Source organism: Pantherophis guttatus, chromosome 14 (assembly GCF_059756535.1).
Source record: "Pantherophis guttatus breed Tessera chromosome 14, ASM5975653v1, whole genome shotgun sequence".
NCBI lineage: Eukaryota > Metazoa > Chordata > Lepidosauria > Squamata > Colubridae > Pantherophis > Pantherophis guttatus.
The window spans coordinates 19,088,954-19,112,386 of NC_142076.1; the positions used below are offsets into that span (position 1 = coordinate 19,088,954).

Here is a 23,433-nt window from a genome sequence, read left to right on the forward strand (position 1 = left end):
TGATTGGGGAATTCTGGGAATTGAAGTTCTGGTAGATGTAGGTTCACTCCTGAGCTGAGAAAGTTGGCTAGATGCAGATGGAGGTAGGAGATCTTGGAATCAGCTGTGGGAATTCTCCAATCAGCTGTGGTAATTCTCCAAATTGTTAGTACCTTTTGGAAAGTTTGGACAAGAAAGTTGGAGTGGACAACACAGGAGGGTGACCTTTGAGGAAAGCGGTTGTTTATGGTGTTGATTATTATGGTAATACCGAAGGAGAGAGAAAGAGACTTGAAAAGACCTGAAGTTTTAAAGAACTTTGTTGCAGGATCCAATCTGGGTTGGTCACCAGGACCGACCCAGAGGTTTAGTTTTCCAAGCTTTTGGACTCGTGCTGGAGCCCATCCTCCGTGAACTTCCCTCTAGCCAGAAGGTGTGTGTGGGGGCTATTCTATGCGTAGTATTTATGTGGTGCCTGGTTGAGTGTGGCTTTTTATTTATTGATTAGGGTGCTGATGGCCAGCTAGAATAGAATATAGAATAACCCACAGCAAACATTCTGGGAGACAGAAGTTTCCTGAGGATGGACTCCAGTAAGAGTCCAAAAGTTTGGAAGAGTGAATCTCTGGTCCCAGTTGTTCTGGCCTAGGCTTCTTCAGCAGTACGAAGCCGAGTCCTCGCCCCGATAAACCCTTTTTATTTAATTTACAGTGAATTCCTCTCCAGCAAAGTCTTTCCTTTCCCACTGTCTTTCAAGAATAGTTCACAATTACCGACCTTTATCAAGCTTGGAGAGTGGCCAGGCCGATATCTTTCAGACTCCACACTGTAACCGACAATACTTGGCAAGACTGCAGGAACAGATCTTCACCCAAATGAACTAATTTTCTCCTGCAAACTCCCCTCCCCTTCGCTCCTCTTTATTCCCTATGGGAGGGGCCATTCACTGTCCACCTGTGGCTTTACATCCTCACTGATGTCCGACTCCGAAGGCAGCTGACAACTGTCAGACGGCCTTGGCCCCATCTCTGCCTCTGACGTAGAGCACTCATTAGAGCCTTCCCCAGACTCCAGGACTGGCCCAGGTTCCTCCCCAACTTCCTCACTGTCCGAATCTTCTGCCAGATCAGCTGGCCGCTGGCGGGCCACAACACCAGTGACCGACTTGGATTGGATCCTGTAACATTATCTTGGGACACGTAGATTTGCCTTCATTCACAGAAGAACTTTGTGCTTAGTGAATTCTCGATGTTAGCCTTGTTTTCATGGTTAAAGGAAGGACGTGGTTGCATATCTATTTGCCACCAGATTTCAGGGTCAACAATGTTGGTAAGGTTGAAGGAGCTTCATGCTTTTATGCAAGCTTCCATTTCCCCCCCCCCGAAGGAACCACGTCTATGAGGAAATGCATTGGCTATGCCATAGGGTGTCACTGTTGCACTGCTGTGTTTTGTGCACAAAATTAATGCACGGTATTAAAAAAACAGCCCCAATACGCAAAGACATCAAATAGATGAAGAATAACCTCCTTGAATCTTAGTGGAGAATTGTAGTCTGGTGTTTATGGAGGACACCACTGAGCAATGTTCATTTTGAGTGTGGATTTCTTCGATCTACTCCAAGCTGGTGGTCACTGTCACTATTGTTCATTTTATTTTTTAAAAAAAGCACTGTTCTACCACGCTTTTGCTAAAACGGCTTAAAATCAATGAAAACGGGGTGGGGTGTGGTGGGAGAAATGATTCGGTCTGTAGGATTTACAGTTGACCAGAAGTGGGGGGAAAATGAATGAGGAAGGAAGAGATTTTTTTAAAAATGGTAGACGGTTTCTTCTCTGCTGCTTTTAGGGATAAATGTTGGTCGGCTGAACGTTTTTGAGCTTGGATGTATGTGACAGACCTTCACAGACCAAAGTAAATCACTGGCATTTCATTCTCAGGTTTGTTTATGCAAGATGCCAAGCGCTCCTTTCTAACTAAGCTGCTTTTGATTTGAAAGAGAATCTAAGCTTTTTAAAAACAAAACAAAACAACACCCAACGTCAGCGTTTTGAGCCACAGCCCAGCATTTTGTGTGGCGTGAATGATTGCAAGGGGGAGACGGGTGTAGCTGCGTACGACGGACACGTTATAATTAAAATTCGGGATGTGATTAAATGCAAAAAAAAGGGAGAAATGGCCATTTTGAATGAGGAGGATTGAGTGAGGTGGAGATGGGCAGCTGTTCGTGATGGAGAACCTCATGGTTCTGGATTATCCCTGGTGTGAAATCCAGTAGATCTTTCTGTTGGTTTTTAGGGTGATCTTGGAAAGCCAAAATTAAGCTCCAGATCAGGTCTGGTTAGATAAAATTAAATGGGAAGACTACTGATTGTGGAGATAAGTCATTCAATGATCTATTCTTTTTCTGCCACGATTTGATGGCCAAACAAAAATTGTAGGATTTTTCTAAGATTGTGGTAGCCTGCTCCAAAGGGTCTTAACACAACTTCGGTTGAGATTTCAGCTGAGCATTCTTTGAAATCGTGAAATATTGCCGATTAAAGACGAAGGAAGGTTGGGTTGACTTTCCTAATCCCCAAATTATAGCTCTCCATAGTCTTGGAGCCTTCCAATTATTTGGACTACAGTTCCCATAATGCCAGGGAACTGTGGTAGAGAACCTCTGGAGGACATGGGTGGAGGAAACGGAAAGATGAACAACTAAAAAGGAGTGGCGAAAGAATGAACATGGGTCTCGTCTTAGGTGTCCTATAGGTGCTTTTGCAAGAGGCAACTTTATTTTTCCTTGAAGACATTTCGCTTCTCCTGTGTCTAATTTGCCTAATCATGAATTGCCAGTTTAGGTTATCAAAAGCCTTTTGGGCATCCAGAAAAAACATTTCGCTTCTCATCCAAGAAGCTTCTTCAGTTCTGAGTGAATGGTGGAAGATGGAAGGATTTATATTCCTTGCAGTCATCTGGTCGTTAGCCCTCTCTCTGTGCTGAAGAAACTTCTCGGGATGGGAAGCAAACCGTCTTGAAGGAAAAATCAAGAAATTCCAGTTGCCTCTTGAAAAAAGAGCTTGACCTTGGATGGATTGAGAATCTCCATAGACCTCTTGTTTTAGGGTATGAATTCTCCCTCTGTGTTCATTTTGGTAGCTGGCAACTTCAGACTGCTGAGCCTTGACTTCTACGCTTGGCCTCTCGGTATGTATTTGCCAAGCCCCCCCCTTTTTTTTAAAAAACACCAAGATAAAGATAAATAAATCAAGCTCACAGACACCACTTAGCTCTGTGGGAATAACTTGAGGAACATTTTGTTAGAGTGAGTCACTGTAATGGCCATCCAAGTTCCTTCCCCCCCCCCAGTTAAATTTATCAGCGGGTCATGTGTGGTTCTGCTAATGTCTGCAGTGTATTTCCATCCACATTTTATTTGCAATTTGCTTTTTTTTTTTTTTTGCTTCACTGTAGTCAGTCTGTTTTTCAACCGATTTGGCATTTCAAGAGTGTGTCGTGGGCGCTCTCACAAAATGGCAGACGGGGCTGGCCTTTTTAGAGAGGGTGGAGATAGATCGATTCATTGGTTAGAAGGTGAGATGATGGGTCCTCATTATATTATCTGTACCCACCCACCCCCAAAAAAGTTACCAGTCCTCCTATGTTATTCCCCTGCCTTTTTTTTCTAGAAGGGTCAACGAATCATTTTCAAAATCCATTTTTAATTTTTTGTGAAAACTGATTGGAGGTGTGAGAGAGAGAGCAAGCAGAAGATTATTGGAAATTAAGATGGTTTTGTTTTACGGAGAGCATTCCCCGTTTTTAATTTGGTATAATCTATTAGAAAAGCTGCCGATGTATTGGGGTCCCTGGACATGGCATTTAAGTAAAGGTTCCCCTCGCACATATGTGCTAGTTGTTCCCGACTCTAGGGGGCAGTGCTCATCTCCATTTCAAAGCCGAAGAGCCAGCGCTGTCTGATGACTATTCCATGGTCATGTGGCCGGCATGACTCAACGCCAAAGGCGCATGGAATGCTGTTCCCTTCCCACCAAAGGTGGTGCCTATTTTTCTACTTGCATTTTTTACGTGCTTTCGAACTGCTAGGTTGGCAGAAGCTGGGACAAGTCACGGGAGCTCACCCCGTTACGCAGCGCTAGGGATTCGAACCGCTGAACTGCCGACCTTCCGATCGACACGCTCAGCATCTTAGCCACTGAGCCGCCGCGTCCCCTAAAATGAGATGAACTTCAGCCTTGGATGGAAAATAATAATATTTGTATCCAAGGGTGGCTCTTGAAAAGGGTTCCAAACTCAACTTGGGAACCAATATGTATTTTATTTGTTTATCACATTTTAAATTCTGCTCCTCTCGCTCACATATCCATCTTGCGTTCCCCTGTTGAATTATCTCTAGGATCTCAGCTCCAGCTAGCTTTCTTCTCAAAAGGGTGTACAAGATGTCCTGGACTTACAACCACAATTCAGTCAGGCAATTACGGTTGTAAGTTGAGAACCATCTGCAGTCGTGCTATTAAGTCGTGAAAACCAACTCCCAAACGTTTAACCAGGTCATCTAAAGTCTGGTTTGGTTTTAATCCTGGTTATGTTTGGTGATTTGGCAGCTCGTGGTGATGGAGGCATTCGACACGTTTGCCAAATTTGTGGCAGCGTGGCATGTGGTGCAAATCAAGCCAAGGCTTAAGTCAATAATTAGGTTCCGAGTTTTCTAATTGATGCATTTGGTTAATCACTGGGTTACCTTTGGTGCATGGCGCCAGCAGGAGAGAACAGCAGGGAGATGGACAAAATTAACCGAAATGTACAATTCTGGATAATTGCCAAGGTGGTGATATTTGAGGGATTAGGGTCATCTTTTTTTAAAAAATGGGCGGAGGTTAAATCGCATGACGGAGACCCCCTCCCCCCACTCTTGACTTTTCTGACTATCCCTCCTACGGACGGACGCTGTCCTGTAGGTGTGCAAACTGGAATAAATAATGGTGTCCGTCTTGTTGTGAGTCCGCCATCGGGGAGACCCAACGAGGAACAGCTTCCTCTGAAGTCAGGGACAATGGTCCTTCGCTCTCGCTTCACTATTCTTAGAGTAAGAGTAATTCAGTCGGCTGCTGGCCAAACGTTCCCCAGATTTTGAGATGGGGGGGGGAAGGAAGAACATATTCACAAGTCCCCCCCCCATGGTGCTTTGAAATGGCTGCAGAAGAAAACCCTTGAATGAGGTGGTGGGGAGGGATGCATAGAAGCAGAACGTGGTTGAAATTTGCAAATTGGGAGCCATGGATTGGTATGTGTGTGTATGTTGCAGCTTAAATTTTGCCAACGGGGACCCCCGCTTTCCCCCTGCCAACTCACAAGCTGTGCATCCTTCCAAGTGCATCGGCGCCCCTTTCCCGCCTGCCTGTCGGTACCCACCTCTCCGTTTTGAGGGTGGGTGGGGGGGCAACCCAGCAGCAGTCCAAAACCCGCTCCGATGCTTTCCCGCTGGTCCTGCAGAGAAAAAGGGAGCTGGATTCTGTCAATCTGTCTGTCCATCCGCCGGGAACCCCAGACTCCCGGTTTTAGCCCTTTTGTGTGCAGTGGCCAGCCTGACTTCATTTTTTCCATCTGGGTTCCCACAGCCTCTTTGCGTCTAGAGCCAAGAGCCGGGATTGGTAGCCAACAAAGGGGATGTGTTTGTTTGAGCTGGTCTGAAAGCTTCCACCCCCTCAGCCCTCCCCTCCCCAGCCATCCTCCCCCCTCTGTTAAATGCAATTTACTGAGCAGAAATGAGAGCTTGTGAACAAGGACTGTATTTTGTCAGGTTGCTAAGCAATAGAATTGGCACACAAGGGTCTCTCTCTCTCTTTTTTTTTTTTGCCCGTCTTGCGGCCCCCTCCCCAATTCTCCCTCGCCCCTCCACCCTTTTCCCGTCCTTGCGTGCCAAGAGACTTTCTTCCTCCTTTCTTTCTCTTTCTCTTTCTTTTTTTAAATTAATAATATTGAGTTGGTCTGTGCCAAGTGTAGGTACAAACCCTTTTAAGAGAGAGAGAGAGGGAAGCAAAGGAAGCTAATCTAGTAGGATTTGGCGAGCCAAACCACACATTGAACAGGGGCCTTGGTCGCCAAGGAAACGGGGCCTCCAGAGATATTTCTTTCGGCCCCCTCCCTCCAAGCTCTGTGCATAACCGATTGAATTTTGCACGGGGATGAATGTTGCTTCAGCGGACTTCGTACGTCATGTCAGGAAATTTATAAAGACAAGATTGCCTATTGAGGGTTTTTTTGGGTGTGTGTGTGTATGTGAATTGGTAGTTTGTAGGTTGCGTTTGGGACGTTAAGGGGTGTGCAGAACATCCTTAGTATAGCCATGGGACCCCCTTGTTCAAGGCTGATTCCCCATTATTCTTTGGCCAGTAAGGAAATATGGAATAGGCCAATGATGGTTAACCTTTTTGGTGTCCAAAGCGTGTGTGTGCGCGAATGCAGGCGCACATGCCCAAACTCCCAAAATCAGTGGTGGGTTCCTCCCAGTTCTGCCGAACTGGTAGCGGTGACAATATGACATCACCAAACCGGTTCTGCCCCCCCCCGCGTATTCTTACCTTTTATTTGGCCCCACCCCCAATCTATTCGCTGCCTCCTGAGTCCCAGGTGATCGGCTAGAAGGAAAAAAACTGTTTAAACTCTTGCCGCAGGGCTTCAAAGGGCCGCCCTACAGCTGATCAGTGTTAAAAGTGTGGTGGTAGACCGGTGCCTCCAAAAACAAATGAGTAGACCGGTGCCTCCAAAAACAAATGAGTAGACCGGTGCCTGCAAAAACAATGAGCTGATCTGCTAGAAGGAAAAAAACTGTTTAAACTCTTGCCGCGGGGCTTCAAAGGGCCGCCCTACAGCTGATCAGTGTTAAAAGGCAGTGTGGTGGTAGACCCGTGCCTCCAAAAACAAATGAGTAGACCGGTGCCTCCAAAAACAAATGAGTAGACCGGTGCCTGCAAAAACAATGAGTAGACCGGTACAGCTCTGCAAGCAGTTAAAAGCCTGGTAGACCAGTACCTCTGCTAAATCCTAAAAAATTGTCACATGACCATCAAGCCACGCCCACAAAAGCCATGCCCACAGAACCGGTAGTAAAATTTTTTAGAACCCACCCCTGCCCAAAATGCAACGGGAGTGCTCCCCCGTACATGTGCCCTGTGTCCCCATGCATGCCCAAAATGGCATGCAGGGGGCATATGCGCAAACCCCCAAAATGCAATGTGAACCTCCTTGTTCATGGGGTGCTAGCGGGGTTTGAAAGCATGCAAGGAAAATAAAAGTGATTGAAAACAAGCATTTCAGAGGTGGGTTTCAGCAGGTTCTGACCAGTTCTGGAGAACCGGTCGTGGAAATTTTGAGTAGTTCAGAGAACCGGTAAATACCACCTCTGACTGGTCCCGCCCCCATCTATTCTCTGCCTCCCGAGTCCCAGCTGATCGGGAGGAAATGGGGATTTTGCAGTATCCTTCCCCAGTCATGCCCACCAAGCCACGCCCACCAAGCCATGCCACGCCCACCATGCCACACCCACAGAACCGGTAGTAAAAAAAAATATTCGAAACCCACCACTGAAGCATTTGCAAGAATGAGGGTTGCTTTTTTATGAGAAAACCTAGTTACAACCATCTGCCTGTGATTATTCGAAACCCCTCCTTATTTTATTTTATTTTTTTAAAGTTAGCCACAGGGACGACTGAGAAGATGGAAGACAGACAAATCCCAAATGTCAGGACCTTAAATAAAGTGTGTGTGGGGGGGGAGGGGGAAAGAATTCTGCTAACCATTTGTGATGGAAGGAAGGAAGGTTACGGGTAGTCCTTGACTTATGACCTCAATTTCTGTGCTTCAGTGAGACATTGGTTAAGTGAATCCCCCCCTTCCATTTTGCGACCTTTCTTCCCACAGTTTGCTGAGTGAATCACCGCAGTTGTTAAGGTAGAATCACGGTTAAGTGAACCTGGCTTCCCTCTTGACTTTGCTTGTCAGAAAAAGGGGATCATGGGGGCCACAGGACGCTGCAGTCGTCATACATGTGAGCCAGTTGCCAAACATCTGAATTTGGATCACATGACCATGGGGATGCAGCAATGGTCATAAGTGTGAAAACCAGTTATAAGTCCCTCCCTCTGCTCCCCTCCCCTATTCTCTCCTTTTCCTTCTCCTTTTCTTTTCCTGTCTCCCTCCTTCCCCTCTCTTCTTTCTCTTTCTCCTTCTCCTTCTCCTCCTTCCCCTTCTCCCTCCTTCTCCTCTCCTCCTTCTCCTCCTCCTCCTCCTCCTCCTCCTTCCCCTTCCCCCTCCTTCCTTCTCTTCCCCTCCTTCCCCTTCTCCCTCCTTCTCCTCTCCTCCTTCTCCTTCTCCTTCTTCTCCTCCTCCTTCCTCTTCCCCCCTCCTTCCTTCTCTTCTCCTTCCCCTTCTCCCTCCTTCCCCTCTCCTCCTTCTCTTTCTCCTTCTCCTTCCCCCCTCCTTCCTTCTCTTCTCTTCCTTCCCCTTCTCCCTCCTTCCCCTCTCCTCCTTCTCCTCCTCCTCCTCCCGCTTCCCCCCTCCTTCCTTCTCTTCTCCTCTTTCCCCTTCTCCCTCCTTCCCCTCTCCTCCGTCTCCTCCTCTTCCTCCTTCTCCCCTCCCCCTCTCCCTTCCCTTCCCTCCTCTCTCCTCTCCCCTCCCCTCTCCTCTCCCTATTCTGAACAATAAACTGTTGTAAGTTGAGGACTACCTGTAATTTGGGAGCAGAACTAGGAATTCATCTGTAGGCATCTAAAGCTTCCTGAATAAGCAAGAAACTTGACCTGTCCTTCTGATTCCACTTGACCTCTTAACCATTATACCATAACTGTCTCTTCAGGCTTCTCCATCAAGGATCTTGGGATCCTGGTAATTCTTGAAGAGATGTCTAGAACTTCAACCGTTGGTTGGAGAATTCTCAATGTTTGATTATATTTACAGGAGGCTGAGCTTGCTTTGTTTCGGTTGCCCCTTAGGACACGGACGGTTGGACGAGGACTGTGGGGATGACCGTCCACGCCTTCGAGAAAACCACCTCCTGGCAAGTCGTCTGGAACGAGATCAGGAGAAACTTCTCAGGTGACATATCTTTATGCTTGCGATACTTTTCCTGCTCCGCTTTAGCTCTAAAATTAGACCGTTTCTGCCCGCAGTTTTGCAGTCTGAAAGAGGCAGCTCTCAAAACCACCTGTAATGTGGAAATATATTTTAGCCACAAATGTAAGGAAAGCAAATAAAACCCACTGTGAAAAATAACAGGGAGAAAAACAGAATTGCCAAGCCAAAAAAGCAGCTAAATTCAACAAGCTAACTTATCTAGTCTAAACAAAAACATTCTTGCTGGCTGATGGAGGGACAACTGAGAAGGGGCTGAGTAAACTTCCTAGGAATTTCAGAAGTTATCTAGATATCTCCTCCAACTCCTACTCCTCCTCTTCTCCTCACACTGTTACCTAGTTAAGTTATGAAACAACTACAAGAAAACAACACAGTTCAGAGAACATCAAGGAACCCGCAGTCCTCCTCCTCCCCTCCACTTCCTCCTCCTCCTCTGAACGTCTTCCACAAATGTCTTCCACCATGAAGAATGGAAGGACCATGCTTGAAACCTATCAAGACTTGGGTCCCTAAGCCCCCCTCCTCTTTTTATTTTCCCCAGAGAAAGCAAAGAATTGGCTGATTTTGCTCGGATCCATCCGGCTACTTGTGCTACCAGTGGCTTAAACTCTAACCTCATGGTGACTGGGGGACCACCCCTGACCAGTTCAGGACGGTGGACTGGTGACCCCACACCACATCTGGCGACCCATCCGTGGTTACCCAGAAGCAGCAGTTCGTCCATGTGGCTTACCGGCCATCCCTATGGTAAGGTGATCAAATGAACGCAGAGTTGGCCTCTTGTTTAGACTGTCCATCAGGGGTGTGCGAATATTTCGTTCTGAAGGCTTTTCAGCATGAAATTTTGCGAAAGGGCCTGTTTCAAACCCCTTGGCGGTGTTTCAAGTTTTAAAAAGCCCATTCATTTCATGTTCTATAGCAGGGTTTCCCAACGAGTATAATGATGTCCAGCAATCTCATGCGTGTTGTTAAGACTCTTAGAAAATGAATTCTTTCAGCTTGGATACTGATCTTTTCGTTTTACCGAATTTCTCTTCTGCTCCCGTATTCATTGCAGGGCACCCTTCTTTGCACCAAGGCATGGCTCCTGGCTTTTCTTCCAGCATGGGGGCAGCGCTCCCCTCTGCATACCAGTTTGCCAGAGATCCTCAATCCGGCCAGCTTGTCATGATCCCCAGTGAACACCTGACCCACTTTGGTAGGTACCCAAAGAGAATTGTACCTTCAGATGTGGAAGTTATTGTTCACGTAGCCTTTTAATAAGGTAGAATTAGCTGACGTCATCATCTCTTGTCTGGCCCACCAGGAATGGCTGACATGAGATATTTGTTGGGAAGCACCAGATATCAGCCTGGCAGGGAGGAGGGATCAAGCATGGCGTTGTCCTGGAGTCACTGTGCAATCACAAAATGGTTACAACTGAACAAGCCTAAGTTCCTTGGAGCCTTGTCTAATTGTTCCCAAGAGTAGGTTTGCAGCCTCGGGAGATTCTTGTATTATAGGCAGAATGTAATGAAGTAGTTAGCATGAACTCTACACATATGGGCCTGGTTGTTCACATCTAACATGCTTTGGGTAAAGTTCATATGTGGTCAACCTGGTGGCACATGGGCCCATCTCCAGGATATCCACATGGCTTAGTCCTTGAAGTCTGGCTTCGATTGAGGTTGGGTTTTGAGGTCAATCTCTCCCTTCATTCCAGCAGAACTGATGGACCGTGCACCTCCTCTCTGGCCTGCCATATATTCTCCTACCAGGGGCTCCCTCCAGCATGCTCACCAGCTCCAGCTCTTATCTCACCAGCAGCTGATTCGTCAGCATGAGCTATACCTCCTGCAGCAACAGGCTGCGCATGCCCAGTTGGTGGTAGGTCCTAATCCTTGGGCTTCAACTCTTGCAACTGTCTTTGGAAAAACCAACCTCATCGGGTTCTCCTTTCTGAAACTAGATCTCCGGATGTGATGAATGGAGAAGGCCTGGCTAGATCCTAGTTAGCATTAATTAAACCAAGTAGACTGGTGTGGTGGAATGTAAGGGGGGGCGGGGTTTCCCAGAAGGGAGGGGCTGCATTCCAGAGGAGTAAGAGGCAACTCAGCTCAGATATCATGTGTGAGTGAAAGTGATTGAAGACAGCCCCTCCTCAATAGTTCCCGGAGTATATTGTAGATGCAGATAGTAGAGTCTTCGTTCTGGCAAGATTCTGTCTATAGGTGTGAAGCAATAAAGAACTCGGCTTAAGAGAATCACCATGTATCATTCTTGGCTTTGGACCTTATAGCTGGCCTTTCCACATCATTGTTATGTCTGGATCTTTACCAGACAATTTTTTAATATACGACAAGGTAGGACAGTTGGTGAAAAACCAAGTTGACTATGAGAAACTCCAACCCAACCTGTCATTCTGTCAAAACGTCTGCTCCCATGATTGTAGAAAGGAAATCACCTGTGTTCACAGGCATTTATCAGTTCTGATAAGCTGTGAAAACTTCAGGTTTTGCACAGTTGTCGCTGGGTCCTACCTAGTTTACTCCCCTTGGGAGTCCACCTAGCATCAGTGGAGAACCATGACTATTTGAGATCTCCTTTCTCTCAACAGGAGAGGCTAAAAGCCAGCGAACAGCGGGCAGAGATGGAAGAGAAGATAACTAAGCGCAACTTGGACAATGCAAAACCAGGTTTGCCAACTTCTGCCTCAACCCTTCTGCACCGGAAGCCCCCAGTTTTGTCTCCAAGCACTTCTGCGTCCTACAATAAGGTGGTTAGCCCCCCTCCACTATCACCCAGGTCCTCCTCTGTGTCGGTGCTCAAAGCTGAGGTCATCCAAAAGTTGGAGGAACCACCAAGCCAGCCAACCTATTCCTACCCCACGACTCCCATCACTCATCCATCTAGCCCACCTCCTGCTTCTCCACCGCCTGCCCCTAACCTCCCTCCGAAAGAAGAGGAGGAAACCGAGAACATGGAGAAGAAAGAGCTGGAACTGGAAAAAGAGACCTCTGCTTCATACCAGACGTTGTTTCCAGGTAGAAAGCTCCACTATTTTTTTTCAATCCACTTCCTTTTTTTTAAATTTTCTGTCTTGTCCTTTCCTAATTCTGCCTCTTTTTGAAAGCTACTTCTCTTTCTCTCTCCTCTCTCTCCTCTCTCTTTTTCTCTCTCTTTTCTGTCTCTCTCTCAGATTTCTCTCTTTCTCTCTTTCTCTCTCTCCTCTCCTCTTTCTCTTTTTCTCTCTTCCTCTCTCTCTCTTCCTTCCTCTCTCTCTCTCTCTCTCTCTTTCTCTCTCTCTCTCTCTCCTGCACTTGTGTGAGTGGCGGGTGGACGCACCACCACTTGCACAAATGGAGTTTGCACACTTGTGCTTGCCCCTGTCACTCACACAGAACCATCCCCTCTTTCTTCCCCCCCTTCCACTCGACAAAGCTGGAAAGGTTGAAGATCACTGTTGTTAGGGACTCTCTTGAGAAAATATGGGACTTGTCTTCCAGGTTTTCATCTTTTTGTGTCCTCTTGCAGAAATTCCATCCGGCTATCCCTTCCAGTCCCTTCCAGACTCCTTCAGAAGACACTACCCGTACCTTCTCCAGCCAACCGCCGCATCCGAGGCAGATGAGTTGGGCTCCGCTGTCCCTCTGCCGACCAGCAGTCCCGAGCGCTTGACCCTTTCTCCAGAGGTGAAGCCCATCCATCTTTCCCCATCCAAAATGGTCAAACCCATCCAGACCGTGGAGGACGAAGAATCCTTGGAAGAACGGGTGAAAACGGAGCTGGAGCTGGACAGTAGCCAGGAAGAAGGTATCTGTGAACAGGATATGGAGGCCCTGGATATGGCAACCTCGGTTGCCCTCCCTGTTGAGGACACCAATGATTGTGATCTTCAGTTGCACCACGGCAAAGTCCTCAGGAGTTCAGACCATGAGGAAGTTCTCGAGGATTGTCAAGCTGCCTATCCAGGGATGTCCTGCTCAGTGGAAATGGAAGATCAAGCAGAAGAGACCAATGACAGTGAAACTTGCCCTATTCATGACTATGGTGGGAGTTTGTTACAGAGAGATCCTGAACAGTCTGAGATGGGGTTGGTTCCTCAGCCTGAGAAGTCACCATTGTCTGTAGAAATGCCCCATATCAGATCTCCCCCAAACAGAGAATTTCCCAGCATGCTTCAGGAAGAGGAGGAACCCATGGTAGAAGCCCCCATCTACAGGAATGAGATATATACCTGCCCAATCCCATCTCTGGACATCAAAATTGATGACCCCTTGGCTGGTATGAATGCCTTAGCAGCAGCAGCTGAATTACCCCAAGCGTGTTCCTTGCTCACGAACAGCGATGGTGTCCCTCAGGAGGCGGTGGTGAACTTAGAAGTCTCTTCCAGCCTGTCTCCAGAACACACTTTTCTGCACGGAATTACCCTCTTGAGCGAAATCGCAGAACTGGAGTTGGAGAAACGGCGGCAGGAAACCGAAGGTGAGTAGATATGGACCCCATTACAAGACAATGTCCAAGGCTTAGCTTTGAGCTTCAAGTTCTTCCGTTCCTGCTCGTGCGTGAAAGTTCAAGTCCACACGTGAAGGTCCAATTAAACTGATTTATTGCTAGGATCCAATCTGGGTTGGTCACCGAGACCAGAGGTTTCGTCTTCTGAGCTTCTGGACTTGTCCTGGAGCCCATCTTCAGGGAACTTTTCTTAAAGCTTAGAAGAACTATGGTGGCCTAGTGGTTAGAATGCAGTACTGCAGGGCTAGCTCACTCCTCACTCCAGTAGTTCAATTCTGAGCTGCTCAAGGTCGACTCAGACTTCCATCCTTCCAAGCAGGGGTGCTATTCAGCAGGTTCTGACAGGTTCTGGAGAACCGGTAGCGGAAATTTTGAGCAGTTCGGAGAACTGGCAAATATCACCTCTGGCTGGCCCCAGAGTGGGGTGGGAATGGAGATTTTGCAGTATCCTTCCCCTAGGAGTGGGATGGGAATGGAGATTTTGCAGTATCCTTCCCCTGGAGTGGGATGGGAATGGGGATTTTGCAGTATCCTTCCCCCTGGAGTGGCGTGGGAATGGAGATTTGGCAGTATCCTTCCCCTAGGAGTGGGGTGGGAATGGAGATTTGGCAGTATCCTTCCCCTGCCACGCCCACCAAGCCACGCCCACAGAACCAGTAGTAAAATAAAATTGAATTCCACCACTACTTCCAAGGGGGAGGGTTAAAATGAGGACCCAGATTGTTGGGGGCAAGAGGCTGACTCTGTAAACCACTTCGAGAGGGCTGTAAGTGGTATATAAGTCTTAAGTGCTATTGCTATTCATGACTTACTGCTACAGGATTATGTATAGGAATCTTCTGAACTCATGCTTAGCCCCTCCTTGGAATTAGATAAGAGTCATCCAAATACAAGGAAGGTTGGATTTACATTTATTTATTTCTTTATTATTTCTTTATTTTATTTTTTATTTGATTTATATGCCGTCCTTCTCCGGAGACTCAGGGCGGCTTACAGTGCGTTAAGCAATAGCCTTCATCCTTTTGTATATTTATACAAAGTCAGCTTATTGCCCCCACAAACTGGGTCCTCAATTTACCTACCTTAGAAAGGATGGAAGGCTGAGTCAACCTTGAGCCTTGGCGAGATTCGAACCTGCAGTAATTGCAGGCAGCTGGTCTTAATAACAGGGTGCTTTAGACCACTGTACTACCAAGGCTCTTGAATTTGCTTAAGCATTTCCCTTGGTCCCTATCTGTCGGATGTCCCTCCTGTTCCTCATCACTCACTCACCCATCCTATCTCTTATGCAGGTCCAGAGAACTTCTCAGCTCATCCAGCCTTGGAAAGCCTGTTAGCTGCGGGTACCCAGATGCTGATGGAAGTCCTCTCCACCCCCTTCATGGATAGCCTGAAGAACATCCGTCTGCCTCGAGAACTGAACCCCAATAAGAAATACAGCTGGATGCAAAAGAAAGATGAGACGGTGAATAGGGTTGGGGGACCAAATTTGCAGAGATGTGGATGGGGGAAGTGGTTAGGAAGAGATGTGGATGGGGGAAGTGGTTATCAAGAGATGACCTGAGGAATATCTCAGTAGCTTTCCTGATTTCTGACCTAGCCTCCCTTAAAAAGCAGGAAGCAGAGTCTCGGTCCCGGCAAAACCTCTTTCATTTACACGACTGTGAATTCCTTTCATTCACAGTCAGCAAGGCCTGTCCAAACAGTTTTTCAAAGGAATATTTATCAACACAGACCTTATCTCGCTTGGAAGGCTGCCACGTGAATAGTTTCCAAACGCAGTACAAGGCAAAACTTAGCACAGAGTCTCTCAGATTCACGGAATGAACTAATTGTTTCCTGCAAAAGCCCACTCCCCATTCGCTCCTCTTTTGTTTCCTATGGGAGGGGCCAATCACCTCCAAGATGTGGCTTTACTCCCTGCTTTCTTAGTTGTCTTCTGGCAGTTCTGTGCATACGTACATTGAGAACAGGCTCCAGCTGTTCCTCTGTCTCACTGCTGTCTAGGTCCCTCTCTGCCTCTGACGCAAAGTCCTCGTCCGAGCTTTCCTCAGCCCCCAGGACTGGCCCATGTTCCTCCCCAACCTCCTCACTGGTCCTCCGCTGGCCACCAGCGGGCCACAACACCTGACCTTTGAGGGATACCAAAGACTATATGGCAGCCAACGTGGCTCTGTCCGTCCTTTCTCATTGGAAGTTGCTCTTTGTGATTGGCAAAAAACAGTCTTTGTTTCCACTGAGGGCAGAAACCTGTTGGCAATTCAGAATTCAAGACTTTCTCCCATCTTCTGCCCTCTAGATAGGTTAGCCCCGTAGCTGTCCAAGAACCCTAGGAATTGCTAGGAACTTGATTCTGAATGGTAGCTAATGAATGGAACTAAGAGAAGAAAATATTTGCAGCTCAAGCTTGGACTGTACGGTCTTCGGTGTTCTCTGAGCTGCGTCGTTTTCTTGCAGACATTTCTTGACCCAACTAGGTTACATCATCAGTGTTAGAAGGGAGGAAGGGAGGAGGACTAGGACTGTGGGGTCCTGGATGTTCTCTGTTGTTTTCTTGTAGATGTTTCATGACCCAATTAGGTTACATCATCAGTGCTAGAGAGAGCTTTGCTCTCTATTTATATAGAAGTGACTGTGAATTAACGGGACTGACCGATTTTTGCTTTTCCTTCTCTATCAACCCTTTGTTGTTTTCTTGTCTCAGATGTATTCCATAAAGTCGTCCATTGGGAACATGGATGGCATGGAGCTGGATTACAGGATGAAGTTAGCCGAGCTGCAGAGGAGATACAAGGAAAAACAGAGGGAATTGGCGAAGCTGCAGCGGCGGAGAGACTCTGAGTAAGTCACTCAGGGACCTTCAGATTTCCTTCTGCACCTGCCTGGTGGGGCTGGGCAGTGGCACCATCTTTGAGTCTCGCACCATCTTGGCTTTTCCACCCCTCTTCTTGTGCTCCATGATACTCAAATTGGACCTTGAGAACGGAAGGGAAACCTTGTGGCTTGGCAATCTGATCTACTGGTTGGCCACGGGGCAGATGCTGTAGGCACTTCGTTAGCAATTGTGGCTTTCCGTGGGTTGTTTTTGAGTGTAGGTCGGTGTAGTGGTTTGGTGATGGATCATGGCCTTCTTCTTCTTCTTCTTCTTCTTCTTCTTCTTCTTCTTCTTCTTCTTCTTCTTCTTCTTCTTCTTCTTCTTCTTCTTCTTCTTCCTCTTCCCCTTCTTCTTCTTCTTCTTTTCTTCTTCCTTTTCTTCTTCTTCTTCTTCCTCCTCGTCCTCTACTTCCTCCTCTACTTCCTCTTCCTCTACTACTACTACTTCTCCTTCTCCTTCTCCACCTCCTCATCTTTCTATCTATCTTCTCTTTCTTTCTTTCTTTCTTTCTTTCTTTCTTTCTTTCTTTCTCTTTCTTTCTTTCTTTCTCTCCCTCCCTCCCTCCCTCCCTCCCTCTCTTTCTTTCTTTCTTTCTTTCTTTCTTTCTTTCTTTCTTTCTTTCTTTCTTTCTTTCTTTCTCTCTCTCTCTCTCTCTCTCTCTCTCTTTTCTTTCTTTCTTTCTTTCTTTCTTTCTTTCTTTCTTTCTTTCTTTCTTCTTTCTTTCTTTCTTTCTTTCTTTCTTTCTTCGTAGCTCTTGGTTAACAGTCAAGTGTGTGGTTTTTTTTAAGGGAAAAGCATGATGAGAAAAATAGAAGCTTGGCAAAACGAGGTCCAGGAAGGCCCAGAAAACGGAACCATGGATCAAGCGCTCTGTCGCCCCCTAAGGAGCGAGGGAAGAGTGACGGCAGGAGTGGAAAGTAAGGTTGGGCTGTGGGGCGGGAAAAGGGATTGTAGCAGGGATCCCACGCTGTCTGGGTTGCCTTCTCTCTGCCCCAAACATGGGTGCCAGCTCCTCTTTTGGCACAGTGTTTTGGCAGTTGGGGTGCCACCAGGATGACTCAGGCTTGTCATGTGGAGTCTTATGGTAGAAATGTTGGCTAAGCAGTAGGTAGGACCACCGTGGGGGAAACTGTTGTGGTCTGGAGGATGTGTTGATCTCTGAGTAAAGAAAGAGAGAGAAGCAGGAGTAAGTTCTCTGTATTTAGGGCAGAGTATGGGTGAAGAAATGGAGGTAGTGACAGGTTTTATTTTCCTGGGCTCCAATATCACCACAGATGGGGACTGCAGCCAGGAAATTAAAAGAGGCTTGCTCCTGAGGAAGAAAGCTATGGCAAATCTAGACAGCATACTAAAAAGCAGAGACATCACCCTGCCAACAAAAGTGCGTATAGTCAAGGCGATGGTTTTCCCAGTTGCAATGGATGGCTGAGAAAGTTGGACCATAAGGAAGGCTGAGCGCCAAAGAATGGAGACCTTTGAACTCTGGTGCTGGAGAAGACTCCTGCGAGTCCCTTGGGCTGCAAGGCCATCCAACTGGTCAGTCCTAGAGGAGATCAACCCTGACTGCCCTTTAGAAGGCCAGATCCTGAAGATGAAACTCAGATACTTTGGCCACCTAATGAGAAGGAAGGACTCCCTGGAGAAGAGCCGAATGCTGGGAACGATGGAGGGCAAAAGAAGAACGGGACGGCAGAGAATGAGGTGGCTGGATGGAGTCATGGAAGCAGTCGGTGTGAGCTTAAATGGACTCCGGGGGATGGTAGAGGACAGGAAGGCCTGGAGGAACGTTGTCCATGGGGTCATGATGGGTCGGACACGACTTCGCAACTAACAACAACAACAAATGGGTGAAGGGTGGACTTCCATTGGGAATGCTGTGGATGTTGGATTTTGTTGGCTTTCAAACTTGTTTTCCTTTGTCACGAGTGGAAGAGAAACATATCTGTGTTGGGATATACTTTGGTCTTGCTTTGCCCTGTCTGTGGTGCTGCCTCTGTTTCCCTTTTGTTCTGTCTTTGCTTTCTCGCTGATACATTTAGAACTTGGCTTCACCTTTGCTTAAGGTCCTGCATCGTTGTCATTCTTCAACCTTGCCCTGATGTTTCAGATATTTCAAATGAGGGAAATTAAGGAAACCTACTTGGTCTGGATATTCTAACCTGGTTATCCTTCTTACCTTCTTTTTGTTCCTCACCTCAAGCTTTTGCAAAATCATAGTGTGAAGGTTCTCCTCTCCTTCTCCTTCTCTTCTCTCTTTCTCTCTCTCCCTCCTTCTCCCTCTTCTTCTATCCTGCTGGTGATGCTACCAATATGCTGCCGCAGTCAACCTCTTTCCTTTTCTGATGTTTTCAGGCTCAGCAAATCCCTGTTGCTTTCCGAAGACTCAGAAATGGGCGAAGGGCTGGAGGAGAAGCACCGAAGTCTTCTCCTGGATGAGGAAGAGGAGGGAGAGACCAGGAGTGGGAAGACGAAGACCAGGCATCGGAGTTGGGATGAGCAAGACCTCTTGATGAACTTCTCCAGCGAGGTGAATCTTCTACTTTTGAGACAATATGGCTGAGCCAGAACAAAATGGAAGGGGGATTTGTTGTTATTATTTAGTCACTAAGTCGTGTCAGACTCTTTGTGAACCCATGGACCATAGCAGGCTAGGACCTTTGTCCCCCACTATCTTCTGGAGTTTGTCATTGCATTGATGACACTTATCCAACCATCTCATCCGTTGCCATCTCGTTCTCTATTTGTTTTCCATCTTTACCAACGTCAAGGTCTTCTCCGATCGGAAGATAGCAAGATTTAATTTTTTCCTTCCAGATTTAGGCCTGAGTAGATTACAATTGCCATGATTGTCATCTTCACTTGAGCAACTGAATCAGCTGGGTGGATAAAGTTGTTGAAATAGTTAGTTTTGACTATTCAGTTGTGTCCGACCCTTGCCAACTTTATAGGCGAGTGGTCTCCATGCTACCCAGCTTCCTTCAGTGGTTGAATATTCAGCTTAGTATCAAGCCAGTGTGTTCTTTGCTTGCCTCTTCTTCAAGGAGTTTGCAAGCATGACACGATATAGTCTTGCGATTTTGGCTTCTTGTGATGTTTCTGGCTTTACGTATTGAAGTAAGCTGGATGTGAATCCCTGTCTTGTGACCTAGGCCCAAGTAGTTATTACCAGACACAATCAGTCCTAAACAAACAGATTTTATTAGAACAGCTGAGAATTACTTCAAGAATTACTTCATTCTCAGATTAGTCCAAATTTAAGTCCAAAACGAATTCTTCATTAAACAGTCCTTCGGCCTTATCACCAACCTTTGTCTACTTTGGCACACTGCCAAAGGCTTTTCTTGGCAATAGTTCAGAAGCAAGAGACGCCGACATGAAACAAATGTAGCAATGTTGCTTTCCTACAAAGATCCCAAGAGCATTTGCTGCTCTTTTAAGCCTTCTGGGAGGGGACAATCATCTCTTGGCTTTACTCCTGAGTCATCCTTTTTGCTTTAGCTGCTCTTTGCCTTCTGGCAGCTCTGCACATGCTCGCACTAGGAACAGGCGCCTCCTGTTCCTCTGCTATCCGCCTCTGGAGGCTTCGGAGTCTGTGCATCACTCCCAGATGGCCTTGGCCCCATCTCTGCCTCCGACACAGAGCCCTCGTCTGGGCCTTCCCCTGACTCCAGGACTGGCCCATTGTCCTCCCCAGCCTCCTCACTGTCCGACTCCACTGCCCGCTCCATAGGCTGCTGGCGGACCACAACACCCTAGGAGCTATCATCAAGCATTCCCTTTCCTCAATTTGAGGTCCTCTGGATGGGTTGCACTCCCCAAATTCCAGTGCTGGAGATGAAGCCATTGGAGAAGGCTTCAGAACCTAGCTCAGATTTCTTAGAAATTCTAGTGGACTTCGCCTCGAGATTTCTGGATGAAGAAGTCATTCCTTGCGTGTCTTCCCTTGTTTTCTTCCATTTCTGCTCATTCTTCTTCTTCTTCTCTTTCCCCCCCCCTTCTCTTTTTGCAGCTCAAGATTAAGAAGAAGAAGGTGGCCTCAGATCAGGAACAACTGGTGAGCAAGCTCGACAAAGCCCTGTCGCTCACCAGGCGCAGCAAGCTGAAATCCCCGTTCAAGTTTGTGGATGGGTCCAGAGGGAGGCAGAAAAATGGCAGCTCTTACAACAACCGATACCTGTCCCCCCATGGTGCCTTGTTTGGCAAGGATGCCAAAAAGAACTTGGCTAAAAGCCTCAGCTTCTCCTTGAAAGCCTCCAAAGAAGGTAAAAACAAAATGGCGGTCAAAATGAAGAAGTTGGAGGTGGGGCTAAAAATGAAAGGCCGCCACTTGAAGGTTTCCAACTCACCTGCGATATCTGAAGTGAGCAGTTATTCCTACGGTAAGTAAATTTTAGTCTCCTAGTTTCTTCTCCTCGCTGTTTTTTTGGTGGGTTGTCTTTAACAGACTAACCAAGTTGGAAGGGACATCGGAGGCCCTCTAGTCCAACCTCCTTATAAATGGTTGTCCAATCTCTTCTTGAAAACCTCCATTGATGGAGCACCTACAACTTCTGGAGACAAGCCGTTCCACTGATTAATTGTCCTCACAGTGAGGAAATTTCTCCTTAGTTCTAGGTTGCTTCTCTCCTTGATTAGTTTCCATCCACTTTGGAGAATACTTTGGAGAATAGGTTGACTCCCTCTTCTTTGTGGCAGGCCCTCAAATATTGAAAGACTGCTTATAATTTAGTCTGATTTAAGAGGAGGAATGCTGCACATTCCTGTTATTTTTCCTGGATCTGACAAAGACTGATTTGGATTATTATTAGTATAATATTATATTAATAAAGATCCTGGTTACAGGATTTCCAGGCCTTTCCCATAATTTGCATCCTGATCCTTCAGATTCAGCGATACCTCTTCTACGGTCCTTTTCCTGACACATAGACACCCCTGAATTGTTACTTTTAATGTGGCAGTCTAGAAAAATCATTAAAACAGATGGGAAATAATCATAATAATTGCATTGAATGCACTGAATATTGATGTAATTTTAATGGAGTCAGTTTAATTCTTTGGTCTGGTCTGCTCCGTCTTTTAGAGCAGGATAGATATGTCCCTCAAAGATTTAAGGGCGGCCCTTGACCCCAAAACTTTGAATAATGGACAACCACACTTGAATTGGATGTGAATAATAGACAACCAGCTTTGAACTAAAGGTGTTGGATGCTGAACATGGAATCGGTGTGCCAAGCCACCATTTTCGAATCCTCTTCCATATTCTGATGTCTGATGCAGTGCTTAAAGTTGTCCCAAAAATGCTTTTTCAAAAGACTTTGTTCTTGCTTGAAGATGTTTCATCCAACGAGCTTCCTCAGTCCTGATGGACTATGGTGGAAGATGGAAGGATTTATATTCCCTGCAGTCCTCTGCTCGTTGGTACTCTCTCTGAGAGTCATTGAGGCCTCTTGGGAGGTTCATCTCTGCCCTCAGTCTCACCTTCCACCATTCAGTCAGATCTGAAGAAGCTCCTTGGATGAGAAGCGAAACGCCTTGAAGGAGGAGAAACAAAGTCCCAGTTACCTTTTGGAAAAAAGCAGGGGTGAAATGCTACCGGTTTAAAAAAAAAAGCTACCGGTTCATTTGAACCGATGTTTCCGACAATCAGCTATGCCGCGCGGTTTAGCTTTGCTAGGAAAGCTGCTTTCTAATGAAGCTAAATCACGCGGCACGGCTGATCCCTCCCTCGCTGCTCTATTTACCCAAGCCTCCTTCTGGCGTGTACTGTGCATGCGGATGTGCGTGCACAGAGTGTGCATTTGGCACGCAGTGCTCATGCGTGGCCAGTAAACCGGTAGCAAGCCGGTTCAGATTTCACCACTGGCAAAAAGCACCTGGATGACTGAGAATCTCTACAGACAGTGCTTAAAAAGTTGGCAATGATGTTTGTGTTTCTTTTCTTTTCTTTTTTAAACCAATAACTAATTGACCCCAGATACAGATTCTGAGGAAGAGGAGGAATCCCTGAAGGATGAGTTGTCTTCTCATTCCCCGACCAGTGCCAGGATGAGACCTTCCGGCCTCTATAGCGTAATGGCCCCTAAATGCAGCAGGATCTCTGACATCTTCAAAGCCGGGAAGAAAAACATCACCTCAACTAGGACTCTCAAATCTAAAATGGCTGCCCATAGAAAGCGGGAATTTTGTTTACTGTCCAGAGAGGCCAAAGCTGGATCGTCATACAGTGATTCTTCGGAGGACTCGTTCGATCAAGGTTACTAGTTTATAACACAAAACCCAACCCCTGAATGCCTAGGTTTGAGTGTGAATGGGAAGGAGAAGGAGGAAGGGAAGGGGGTGGTTGATTGGCCATTTGAAATGGCGCTGTTGGATGCCCAACTCGTTGGTGCCATAGAAGACTTTTTTGGGTAGCTTTATGATTGATCACTAGTCTTTACCTACGCCGACAAATCCGCTCGTGTCACACAACCGTTTTGTTCCTGATCAGCTCCCTTCCAGGGGGTTTCCAGTCTCTTTTTCCGCACACAAGTACACTTTTTTCTATTTCTTTTCTTTTTTTCAAAAAAAAAAAAAAGAAACCTCATTTCTTGTTGCCATCGCTGTTGTTATATGTGGCTTATAATTTCCCCCCCCCCTTTTCCAAATTTACTTTTGGCATGTGTTAGAGGGCATGGGAGAGGAACTGTGTAAATTAGAATATCTGTTTGTGTGGGTGTGCCCCCCCCTCCCGAACCCCCCCCCCCGAGATGTTTGTACTACAATTTTGGTACCAAGCTTTTTATTAAAAATATCCAGTTTGTTTTTAACTAAAACCGTCTGCCTTGTCTCTCTTGCTGTGTCTCTTCAGGTAGCTTGATGCTTCACTCCATCTCGCTGTCTCACCTCATTCCCAAAAGATTTAGGGGAAAACAAAAAAAAACAACAACAACAACAAAAAGCAATTAACAA

The 23,433-nt window shown here is 46.7% G+C and overlaps 1 protein-coding gene across 6 annotated transcripts in view; it reads left to right on the forward strand.

The window, feature by feature from the left end:
* Positions 1–23,433, forward strand: part of TNRC18 (trinucleotide repeat containing 18) — a 72,869-nt gene that overhangs the window by 26,676 nt on the left and 22,760 nt on the right. For 2 of the 6 annotated variants that reach the window (XM_087878642.1, XM_087878646.1), the window contains exons 5-16: positions 8,975–9,077; positions 9,658–9,863; positions 10,174–10,314; positions 10,819–10,982; positions 11,713–12,139; positions 12,630–13,580; positions 14,903–15,075; positions 16,315–16,451; positions 17,274–17,402; positions 18,838–19,012; positions 20,495–20,864; positions 22,460–22,738. In XM_087878642.1, the coding sequence (XP_087734768.1) occupies positions 8,975–9,077; positions 9,658–9,863; positions 10,174–10,314; positions 10,819–10,982; positions 11,713–12,139; positions 12,630–13,580; positions 14,903–15,075; positions 16,315–16,451; positions 17,274–17,402; positions 18,838–19,012; positions 20,495–20,864; positions 22,460–22,738 (3,255 nt within the window). The remainder of the gene's footprint in view (positions 1–8,974; positions 9,078–9,657; positions 9,864–10,173; positions 10,315–10,818; positions 10,983–11,712; positions 12,140–12,629; positions 13,581–14,902; positions 15,076–16,314; positions 16,452–17,273; positions 17,403–18,837; positions 19,013–20,494; positions 20,865–22,459; positions 22,739–23,433) is intronic. The other 4 variants (XM_087878644.1, XM_087878647.1, XM_087878643.1 and 1 more) reach the window with 3 other exon arrangements.